At 45.8% G+C, this 11,738-nt stretch overlaps 2 protein-coding genes and 1 long non-coding RNA gene across 8 annotated transcripts in view; 2 read left to right on the top strand and 1 right to left on the bottom strand.

The window, feature by feature from the left end:
• The first annotated feature begins 1,207 nt into the window (after positions 1-1,207).
• LOC130183640 (protein TMEPAI-like) lies at positions 1,208-7,753 on the top strand. The gene is made up of 4 exons (XM_056399240.1): positions 1,208-1,580; positions 4,529-4,680; positions 5,507-5,557; positions 5,900-7,753. Exons 1-4 carry the CDS (start codon positions 1,337-1,339, stop codon positions 6,419-6,421), a joined length of 969 nt encoding a protein of 322 aa, XP_056255215.1. The 5' UTR covers positions 1,208-1,336; the 3' UTR covers positions 6,422-7,753.
• Positions 7,754-8,286: 533 nt separating this feature from the next.
• The window catches only part of LOC130183641 (uncharacterized), a 9,469-nt gene continuing 6,017 nt past the window's right edge, over positions 8,287-11,738 (bottom strand). For 2 of the 3 annotated variants that reach the window (XR_008829859.1, XR_008829861.1), the window contains 4 exons: positions 10,958-11,030; positions 10,233-10,344; positions 8,776-8,834; positions 8,287-8,424 (listed from right to left, as the gene is read on the bottom strand). This is a non-coding gene — a long non-coding RNA (uncharacterized LOC130183641). The remainder of the gene's footprint in view (positions 8,425-8,775; positions 8,835-10,232; positions 10,345-10,957; positions 11,031-11,738) is intronic. The other variant, XR_008829860.1, reaches the window with a different exon arrangement.
• arhgef1a (Rho guanine nucleotide exchange factor (GEF) 1a) overlaps positions 8,422-11,738 on the top strand; it is a 22,906-nt gene continuing 19,589 nt past the window's right edge. The window contains exon 1 of one of the 4 annotated variants that reach the window (XM_056399238.1): positions 8,422-8,656. Coding sequence is in view for 2 of the 4 variants with exons in the window: in XM_056399236.1 (XP_056255211.1) it covers positions 11,458-11,520 (63 nt within the window). In the remaining 2 variants the exon portion in view is untranslated. Of the gene's footprint in view, positions 8,657-11,241; positions 11,521-11,646 lie in introns of those variants that run through there. The other 3 variants (XM_056399236.1, XM_056399235.1, XM_056399237.1) reach the window with 3 other exon arrangements.

Genomic DNA, 11,738 nt, shown 5'->3' on the forward strand with positions numbered 1-11,738 from the left:
ATGTTGTTTGTTAGCTTGTAACTGGCTGTGACACAGTGTTAGTGGTTGTGCTAATGCAAACTCTCTCTTTGTACTGACAAGGTTTCAGGTGTATTTAGCCCCGCCCCCTGTCCTCACAAGTTATCAGGATTGGTTCCTCAGGTTTGTGACGTTTGAGTCTCTGACTGTCTGAATCTGTGTTTATGAGACTGTCATAGGTTCACTGCAGTTCAAGGTGGAAACACTCAGTCATGGTGTTGATGATTATTTCATCATCATATATCTGTATTATATAAAAACATTATATGGACGTTAACAAGGTGAAACACTTGATTTTCACAGAGGTCTTTAAGCAGCTTGACGCCGACTCGTGTTGACTGGATCCACACTAGACTTGAGTAGAGTTGGTACCATGTGGTGGAGAAACACCGTTGTTGACTCAGTAATTATATTAAAGTTCTCATCAGTGAGGTTTCTTCAGGATTCTGACAGTTGGAAGAAATTTAACCTGTTTAACCTTAAAATTTAACCTGTTTTATGTTTCATCTAGCTCTGACATTTAGCACACGTTTATACACTGCTCAGCACTTCTTTTACATGTCTGCCTATTTAATGATTTATTATTTTATTCATTATTTTATCTCATTTTACATTATGTTTTCCATGTTTTTCCTTTTAGATCAATGCTTTTAACATATTTTCATGTTCATTTCATGTCTTTCCTCTTCATGTGAGTCATATGAGTCAATGTCATTTCTTTGTTATAAAGCACTTTGTGCAACATTTCGTGTATGAAAGCTGTTATACAAATAAAGTTTATTATTATTATTATTATAAACTGAAATCAGCTCATGTGACGTGTCATTAATCCATCTGCACATTTTCCAGTGTCTGTGTGTTGAAAAGGAAAATAAGGATAGTGTTTTAAAACAAAAAAACTCCACTGCTGGAAATAAATTAGTTTAAATTAAAATAAATGAATGATTTAATTTTCACCACCCAGACTAAACCTGGACCCCCACCCTGAGGGTCTCTGTCCCCGGACTGTAGCTGCAACCAGCTGCCTTGTGTCTGGGACACAGTCTGCCAGCGGCCACGGTCAATGGAGGAGAGCCGCTTCTGAGACTGTCTGTCTGGGTCTGGACCCCCCCCCCCCCCCCACCCCACCCCCCCCACCCCCCCACCGTCTGACCGCCGTCCTCCATTGTCACCAGCTCCCCCCTCCCCCGCGGAACACAGAGAGGAGGCGGGCTCCAAATCCCACAACACACACACACACACACACACCCAGCAATCTGCCGCTCAGCTGACGGAGCCGCGGGGCAGAGACGCGGACACCGCACTCAGAGGACGGTCCATGAACCACACGGAGCTCCAGGGCCGTGATGTAGGCTGTGTGCTCGGGCTGGGCGCTGACAGGCTGCGGGACCGGTCGCTCCTCTCCGCCCCTCGGCAGCCGGCTGGCGGCTCCGCTCCCCGGCGTCTCGGTGCTGCCCGCCGTTCGGAAAACACATCAGTCCCGGGAAGATCCAGCGACACAAGGGCCAATGGTTTTTACTCCTGCAGCTGCGCCAGACCCCAGAACCAGGGCATGGATATATGTAAGTGAGACAACTGAACGCATTTCCGGCCGAGGTGAGACGGCTGAGTGATGGAGGAGGTTGGATGCTGCTCATGGCTCCAACTTCTGACTCAGTGGTTTTTATTTCAGCGGGTGTGAGGGAGAGAGGAGCCGGGGGACACTGTGCTGCGGCAGGGTCTGTGTGTGTGTGTGTGTGTGTGTGTGTGTGTGTGTGTGTGTGGACAGGCCGCTTGATGAGGCGGCCACCCTCCCCCATATCACCCCCCCCCCCCCCGGCAGTCTGCTGTCAGACAGCCGAGTCCCTGCAGCACAAAGACGGTCTGGAAACGAGTCAGACACACGGTGACATTTAAAGCTGCAGGAAGTTAAAACGTGATTCACTGACTGAAACATGTTGAGACAGTGAGAACAGCAGTGAGTCAAGTTTAAGACCAGGACTCAGTCTACCTGGTCTACCAGAGAGCTGCAAGGGGACAGAAACCCCAGTGACATGGAGTCTCCCCCCCCCAAACCTTAATACCTGAACCCCCACAGACCTAACTGACTTCACCTGGTGAGAGAGAGAGAGAGAGAGAGAGAGGCTGCAGGGTTCAGAAGGTGTAAAGAGGAATGAGACAGCACTTATCAAATGCTAAAACATTTACATACAATTGTTTTATTCCCTCCTTTCACTTCCTGTTTGTAAACAAAAAACATTGGATCAGATCTGATCCAGTTTGGATATTTGGATTTCATCATCACATCATCACAGGACAGATGACTCCACGGTTCAGTCTGAGTCACAGTGACTGTGTTTATACTGTCTGTTTCCTTCTGATGCTAACGTTAGCGTTAGCTCCTTTCCCCGCATGTTTGTTAACTGTTCTTCTTCTATCTTATTATTTCTTGCGTTTTATGGCCGTTGTTTTCCATTTTTTTACACATCAGGGCGTCTCCTGATAACCACGCTAACCCCTTGTTTAATGTCACAACGCTATGAACTTTGGGTAATTCCCTCATGTGTCGGTCACATTCTCACCTTGAGTCCAAAATGGTGAGAGAGCGCACCTGTCTACTGTAACCAGACCGTGTCTCTCATGAACGCATCATCACTCGTGGACAAACCAGACAGAGTGCAGCACCAGAACCTGCAGTTCTGAACTCACAGGAACCAGTATCAGTGGAAGTCTTGGTCCCGGCACCGTCTCTGACAGACTCTTATTGTTTCAGTCTGTAGAGTGGATGTGTGAAGGAACCTGGTGTTCCCAGACCTCCATACAAACAGGACAGGCCCAGTTCTGTTCTGCAGGTCTGGAGTTCAGTTCTCCTGAAGCTGCTGAGAGTAACCAGAGCCACAGTTTTTTCTGCCTCATGTTTTCAGTTCAGTGAGTGTGGTTCTGGGTGTTCTGGGTCCACCTGCTCTCAGTCCTGGGTGTGTTCTGTATGTTAACGGTGTGGTTTGGGGCCTTACCTGCCGTACCTGCAGCACACAGAGGATCAGAGACGAGTCGGCTGTTTGTTGCTGACTCACCTTCACGTACTGCTTTGTCTTCATGACCACAGGAGGAACTCAGTGGGGGTGTCAGTGAAGGGCTGATGAGACGACTAAATGAAACACACACACACACACACACACACACACACCGGGTTTATTAGCAATGCACCAGACTCTTCATTACAGCCGGCTGCCGCCCCGGCTCGCTCCTCCCCGGGGTCAAAGGTGAAAGGTGAAGGCCTGTCAGTCGCTGTGTCTGAGCCTTTGTCTCCTCTCTTTGTTCACGCGACGGCTGTCGGACATGTTTTAGTGCTGCTGCTGCTGGAGGTGAAATAAAGCAGACGTGTAGCTGTCATGTAGAGAGGCGGGGGTAGACTCATTCAGAATGTGAGCGGCCATATTTACTAATGTTTACATCTGTTTACATGAAGAAACTGCAGACATGTTTGTGATTGTTGGTCCCAGCAACAAGGAAACAAAAGAGGTTTTTTATGTTTGTGTAAAACTGCGACGAGTCTATTAATGAATGAAGGAATAGATTCTTATTTTCAGGTGTGTATTAATACAACACACGTCATATGTATGTTGAACAGTTAGTGTTTGTCCTTTCTGCTCTGTGTAAAATATCCTCCTATCAGCATGTACGGTGGCCGACGAGGACAAATTTACTGCAGCGGCTCAAAACACTTAAACGAGCTGCAAGTTCAGAAACGAAACAGATTCAAAAACACAAATAAATACAAATTAAATACGAGAACGGAAACAAGCTGCAGGAAGTGAGAACAAAAACATGAACAACAAACTCGCTGCACATCCAGAAAACACAGCAGAGCGGCTCCAGGCCTCTAGGGGGAGCTCTAAGTGGAACACCCATAGACTGTATATAAGCTAATGCTAACGCTAGCTACGTTATCTTATGCTCTCTTATAATATTGTAAAAACTACAGCCAAAATCTTTCCATCCTCATACTCTCTCGTTTGGTCCAGGTCAAAGGTCGTTTTGTCTGATCTCTCAGGTCAAAGGGTTCAAGTTGTTCCACTGAGCGCTCCCCCTAGAGGCCTGGAGCTCTTCTGTTTTGTTGTCTGAATATGAAGCGTTTTGTTTTTTTCTGTAGCATTTGTTTTGGAGGTTCGTGTGTTTTTGTTGTTGCATCGTTTCTGTATTTGCAGCGTTTGATCATGTTTTTGTTTCGACTTCCTGCAGCTCGTTTCCATTGTTGCATTTGCTTCAGGTTTGTTTTGCAGCTTTGACTTCACTTCAGAAGACATTTCTCTTCCAGGAGCAGTGACTGTGGTTAAATCAATCAGACTTGAAATATGTTCACCCATCCTTCTAAAGTCGCATCACTTTTATTATATTATCTAATTATGGCCTGAAATCACAAGTCAGTTTCAGTCTGAGCCGCATACAACAGCTTCCAGTTCAGACGAGGACAGAAGTCATTCATGTCTACAGCGGATCCACTAACAGGTTTCTCTCTGTGTTCCTGCAGCTGAACTGGAGTTTGTTCAGATAATAATAATCCTCCTGGTGATGACCCTCATGGTAGTCCTGATCGTCTGCCTGCTCAGCCACTACTGGCTGCCGGCCCTGACCTTCCTCAGCAGGCTCGGCCACGCCCAGAGACACCAGGCCGCACAACTGGTAGGTGACGCACGAGAGAGGCTGGGATTACTGGGAGGCTGTTCCATTACCAGAAAGACAAACAAACCAAAGATCATAATCCCGTTAATGGCTCCATATTAATTACACATTAATTTGATAACACAGTGTATGAATATTTATAGTATGTTGTTATGTAGCAGCGTCATGTTGGTGGTAAATACAAAACCTTACGATGCAGCTGGATTTCTCTCAAGTGAGAATCCGTCTCTCCAGGCTCCAAGATGTTGGCTGATTGGTCATAACCCCAGCGGTTCAGACCAATCAGAGTCCTATGATGAAGGATCTGCCTGATTTTCATAAGAGTGACTAATGCACATATTTTCCCAACACAGATAAAAATACTCTACCGACATGTTAACGAGCAATAAAGCTCCTCAGACTGTGTTTCCTTTTCGGCGTTCCCTCTCTTCCCGACCTTAGTCTCAGAGTAGTAACCAAGCCCGACACAGTGAACGTAAGCTGCCACACAGCTGATTCCCTGTTTACCCTGATTACATGTGTGGGCAGCTTCTAAACGACCGTCAAAAGGCCGACATGACCAAACCCGACCTGATCCGAACATCATCTTACAGTTTTTTGGATCCCGGCGGGTCCTATGTGGCTCGGGCTCAGTATCTGCCCTCAAGTACAAAGAAAAAAATCTCCATTTGTAGACATTTATCTGAAGCCACCACTGATATACAGCAACATCATATTCAGGTGACAAATCATGTCCTGTGATTGTGAGTTTTATAAATGTTTTGTATGAAGGAAATGTACATAAGACTCTCTGTAACCTCCTTCCCCTTTCTCCCGCTCTCTCTAGGATGGCGCTGTGTGGAGAGACAGCGTGCTGACTCAGCAGAGAAATGCTGAGGTGAGTTACAGCTGATGTGTTTCAGAGAAGCTTCACCTTCTGATCCAGAACAGATGTGGACCAGATCCACACAGATGTGGTGGTTGTATCTGTGCTGTGCTGTGGGCCTGAACCTGACTGAGAGTCTGACTCCCCCTGCTGGATCAGGACAGAACATACAGCTGTAGTCCTGACCCCTGGTGGACCAGGGTAGTTCCTCAGTCCTTGGAACTACTTCTTAACAAAAACGTCTGCTCTGCTGCATCAGATTAAATAGTTCCAGGAACTGACGACCACGTGTTATCACCTACTCTAACGTCCTGTGTGTGACTTTAATGGGTCTTTTTCTCTGTGTGTGTTCAGGTGACGCGTGGTCATCTGACCAACAGCCTGCCACCCTTCATGCAGCAGCAGCAGCTGTGTCGCCTGCAGCCCACCTACCCTTACCTGCAGCAGGAACTCATCAACCTCCCGCCTCTCATCTGCCTGTCAGACGGGGAGGAGCTGCTGCCCTACAAGGGTCCCTGCAGGTTGCAGCTCCGCCCCCCGGAGCAGCAGCTGGAGCTGAGCCGAGCCGCGGTGCGCGCTCCGCCCAACCGGACCGTCTTTGATAGAGACCGCATAGATATTTATACACACAGCAAGAGCCCACGGGCCCCCGGCGGTAACACTGGACTCGACGCTGCCAGGGCCAGGATGGAGGGCTCCCCACCCTCCTACAGCAAGGTGATGGGGGACTACGCTGGGTCCGCAGCCCGCTACAGCCGGTACAGCAATAACGCAGCACCCACAGACGGCAGGTCAGGACGTGACCGCTCACAGACGGTGTTCCACGCCGGCAGCAGGCGACCGGAGAGCAAAGCCTCCAGTGACTTAAACAGCTGACAGAGGACAGACGTCCGTCCACCTGTCCCCCTCACTACACCTGGACTGTGCAGGAGATCAGCTGGTTTTCTCTCATATTAAATCTGAAAGAGTTTTATTAAAGTCTCTGCTTGGTCTATTTTTGTATGTTTGACACTTCTGATGCAGACGCTGGACGCTGAGCGCAGGCCAAGTCATGAGCTCCAGGTCTGTGGACAAACCCCCGTCAGATCCAGAAATCAGTGCTGTGATTGGTCGTCTGAAGTCTGATGTCAACAAATGTGAAGTTGCACTAAGTTGAAAAGTTGTTTGTCAGTGAAGGAGCCTGGTTCAGGTTCAGGATTCACATGATGCAGCTTGGAGTTTCTGGTTCTCTCCCACGTTCATCAGCTTCACTGGACGTCGCCTCGGCACTGTGAAGGTGGAATTATGGGAAAGTGAGTGATCGTCTTTAACTCACTGACAACAGTCTGACCGGAGTTCATCTGAGTTTACATCTCGATATAAAGGATTTATTTTTATTCTGTTCACAAGTCTGAAGTCAGACGGTGTTAGAGCTGCAGCAAGTAACTGATCAATTATTTTCATCATTGATCTGTTTGTTTATTTGTGGTCTGGTTCCAGAACCAAAGATTTTCAGTTCACAGTAACAGAAAACGATCCTCACGATTATTGATTATCAGAATTAACCGATGATTGACAAGTTCAACAAATCAGATCAACACACACACACACACACACACACACACACACACACACACACAGTTTATGTGTACCAAGGTCTGTGTTCAGGTTTTAATATTCTGTTCCACTTACATCGTGTTTTGTTCACTAGCAGCAGACTAGTTAATTAGCAGTTAACTAGCAGTGAACCAGGGTTAGTAGATGACAGTCTCTCTGTGCTCTCACTCTGTCTGTGCAGATGTTGTTGACCCACATAAAGAGTATTTATTTGTATTTATTCTATGTTGATGAAGCCTGGGACCTGATCTCCATGTGTCCGCCTCCCTCTGCTGTCACTGGCTCAGAGAAGTCAGGTGACCGGTCACATGACCCCGCTTCCCGCTGCTGTCAGTTTTACTGTCACCTTTTTACAAACTGTTGTTTAGGACAAACATCTAAAGTAAACACTTGTTTGCAGGAGTCATGTGACTTCCTGTCTGATGGTGACCGTCACAGGAAACCACTTGCACTTAAAAAGCCCCGCCTCCGTCGTGCCTCTTCCAATGGTGCTTCTCCAGCAGTCTGACTCTGTACAGTGCTGTCCTGTATATACCTTCATATATTATGCACATGTGCTCCTCCCGCAGAGGAGACTGTTAATGCTGTCAACATTAAAGTGAATGCATCAGAGCGTCTGGTGTCTCTGTACAGGAAACAGAAATCATGTGACTGTTCAGGCCTGAGCTGGAACACACAGCAGGTTCCACCGTCAGCTGAGAACACTGTTCCTCACGGTTCCACCGCATCATGAAAACTGGACTAACAGCTCGTTCTCAGCGTTTTCATTATGTCCCCTGGAAAAATTATAACATGACGTTTCTGTGTTTAAAATGCTAAATCTAAAATCCCTTTAACACTGACAGGGATGTCACACAATGCAACAGTAACTTTGAATTGGATTAACAGAACAGAATTTTATTCTTTTTAGTGCTTCCTTCCAGAAAACATCAATTTCAATGTTCAGATCCTCTTCCCTGCTTTTATTTTAGAGTCTGACTCGTCCATTTGGTTTGAAAAGATTCACACAAGGAATGAGATTAGCTCAAACACAGTTTCTCATCTGCAGACACCTGAAGAAATGAGTTTTGGGCAGAAGAAATGAAGCCAAGTGTCAGTTTATGTCAAGATCTTTTACAGAAACTATTCCTGTCTGCCTCCACTCTCTGAATGCAGTGTCTGTTAGAGACGCAGAGAAGGCGTGCACTGATGTGTTCAGGAGCTCACAGGATTTCCTGATTTTGTTCCAGACTGCCTGAGCGTTGGACAGAGTGACGTAGTCGTCTTTAAGAACGGCAGGAGGTCTAGGTGATGAGGAAAGGAGAGCAGGGAGAGAAATCGTAGAGGTTAAACTCTTTTTAACATTAGCTGCCCATTAGCACCATGTTCCCTTGACTTCTGTAGGTCAGTTTTTGAGCTTCTATAGGTGAATGTTTTAATTGACTTAAGGAATAAAAATTGGGACATTTCTGAAATAAATACAAGAATCTCAGCAGGGAAACCATCTGAACATCACACGGCCGCTCAGGGAGAGAGGTAAAGTTCTGCGTTATCTTCTAACTTGTTCAGACTTTTAGTAAAGTTGATTTAGCAGCTTTATGGAAGTTTTGTTATTGCTACATAGCTAACATTAGCATCAACAAGTGTTTACTTACCAGTCTAGGAGAAATGTTGTGGGTTCAGCATCAAACTTCATTCCTTTACTAACAGCTGTCTGCAGGGGTGGAAAGACACACCAATGTTAGCTCTCTTTGTTATGCCCCCGGTTTAAGGGAGACCACTCTTCCCACTCAACTGATGCAGCAATCAAAGTTCATAAATTAGCAGTTTTTAATTTTAACACCCAAACCCTAATCTTACCTCACAAAATAAAATGTTTAACCTGAACTCCGAACAGGAAAACTGGAGGAAATGGTTAAATAAAAACACAAAGACAACCAGAGGGACGTGTATTATTGTTATTAGACAACAATGACTGAAGCTCGTCAGGTGCCACTTGTTGTGCTCTTGAACAGGGAAATAGCAACGACGCTGAAGACAGTTTCTGTTTCGGCAGTTAAGGGGAAAGTGAAGGTAAAATTAATTTACACAGCTGAGCCTTTTATTCTATCTCTGCATATAGACCACATTGGATCAGGTCTAGATCAAAAACCACTCCACTCAGACTTGTCAGCTAACTAACTTCGTGAAATAGCAGGAATAAAAACCAGCTTTCATGTTCACTCATCTATCTTCAGTGACTTTATAACCAAAACATCCAAAAGTCTGTCAACATGTAAATGGCGCCACAACAGTAGCAGCAGCAGCTAACGCTAGCTCACGGTTAGTCGACGGTTAAAATACAAAACACGGCCATTTATCAAACAATGAACAACAGTAACTAGGCAACAGTTATCAGGAACACGTATTGTCAAATCTACAGTGATTTGTGTTCAGTATTTTTATTTTAAAAGGGAAATACTGAGGAAATGAAGCGACACGCAACTTTCTCGTTCACTCATCTTTCTAGAACAAAAGAGCAAAGCGCGGTTCGTCTCTAGCGGAGCCCTCAGGCATTACTAGTACATCACCGCACAATCGATCACAGTCAACCCAGACATCACTCTGGATGACAGATCTACAATGTTCAACTCTAATCACAGACTATCAAAATAAATCCTTTAAGAAGCACAGCCAGAACAATGAACCTGTAAAAGTGAAACAATGAATACTAATGCATGACTGACAGAAATGAAAACACTGTACTGTACAGTAATGTACTGTACATATATTTGTATTTTTATATTTCTTAATATTTCTTCACATTTTATTGTAAATATTTTATCTTATTGTTAAAATGTTCTATTTATATTTAAGCTCTCTGACCTGCAGTACTTGCTTGTTTCATCTTTGTTTCTTTATTTCTTTTCTTCTTACTATGTTTATTGATATGAACCAAAACACCAAAGCAAATTTCTCGTATGTTAAAAACCTACTTGGCAATAAACCTGATTCTGATTCTGGTCTATATTTTTCATCTGTATTACTAAGTTAATTACTGATCATTTTTTATCTACCACACAATCACCACCACCTGCTCCAGAAGAAACCACGCTCAGCAGAGAAAACGTACAGGTAGATCCTTCGACAACTGAGCAGCTTTATCTCCTCCTCTCTCTCTTCCTCCACTTATTTCTGCGACTATCGTCTGAGTGCTGGCTGAGCAGCATCATGTGACCTCTGACCTAGAAAACAGAAAGTTGTTCAAATAGAAATATTCCGTCAAAATGTAATAATTCTCAATAATCTATAGGTTACAAGACCAGGTCCGGCTAAGACTGGGTCCAGACCTGGACCAAGGTCCAGGTCTCATTCATGTGAGAGACAGTCTGGGTGATAACCTGGAGGCTGTGGTCCAGGATGAAACACTAAGGCTACAGTGGAAACAAAGACAGTGCTAACTGGTGTGATGTGCACCATGTTAGTTTAGCATGTAGCATGCTAACATTTAATTATTTACACTGAACACATGGATGACCTGACGGTGGCGCTAGAGGACAAGTCAGTGGCGTTCATCCTCTGGAGACCATGTGTCTCTACAGTGGACCTTCAGACCCTAGAGCCAGGTCACTCAGTGTGTGTGTGTGTGTGTGTGTGTGTGTGTGTGTGTGTGTGTGTGTGTGTTTCCTCTGATTGTGTGTCAACACCGGTCAACACCGAGGCTGCATGACACTGTTTTGAAACATTTCTTCCTGTAATGGCGCAGTCCTTCCTCACTGGGGAAACACACCAACACACATGATCATTCACCCACCCTCACTGGATCATAGAAGCACCAACACTGACGGCTGAACTCACCTGTTCACCTGCCACAGGAGCTTCAGATGCTGGTGTTTCAGTCTGAGCTTCGTCATGGTTACGGGACAACAAGCTGTCACACAGAAATAAGACAAACGGTCAGGTGACACGAGCCTCAACTGTCTCCATGTGAACAGTGAGTGCAGATTAGAGGATTCTGTAAATGGCTTCATATTAGGATGTAGAAAGAGCAAATAATAGTCTATACCAGGCGTTCAGACAGCTCAACACTGTGTGTGCGTGTGTGTGCGTGTGTGTGTGTGCGTGTGTGTGTGCGTGTGTGTGTGAGGGGGCGGTGATGATTCAGAAGTCAGATTTCTCACAGGAACAGCCTCTTCACTAGAAGCAGAAGCACATTGCAGTTGGCCGGTGAGGACAGATTTTTAGTTGTGGTCTGACGGAGCCACACAGACGCGTTCAGACCTTGATGCTGGATATTTTATTTCCTGACTCGCTGCCGCCGTTTGAATCTGCCACCGCGAGAAGATTCAGCTGCCACAATGTCAAGAGTCACCAATCTGTCCAAACTGCGTCAGGAGAGAATGAGGGAGATCAACCTGCGGGTGAGTCGGCCTCATGGCACAACCACCACCCACCCACCCACCCACCCGATCACTGCCAAGTCATACCAGCTCTATTGTTTCACTTCCTGTCTCTGTTTTTGTCACTTCCCCACTCTCTCTGTCACTGTGTGGGCCCCTGTCAGTGACACGGGGCCGCTCTCTACGACTGGAGCCCTGAAACCGAGGGCCCTGAAACAGCTGCACTGCTTTTAATCAGG

Source organism: Seriola aureovittata, chromosome 16 (assembly GCF_021018895.1).
Source record: "Seriola aureovittata isolate HTS-2021-v1 ecotype China chromosome 16, ASM2101889v1, whole genome shotgun sequence".
Taxonomy (NCBI): Eukaryota; Metazoa; Chordata; class Actinopteri; order Carangiformes; family Carangidae; genus Seriola; species Seriola aureovittata.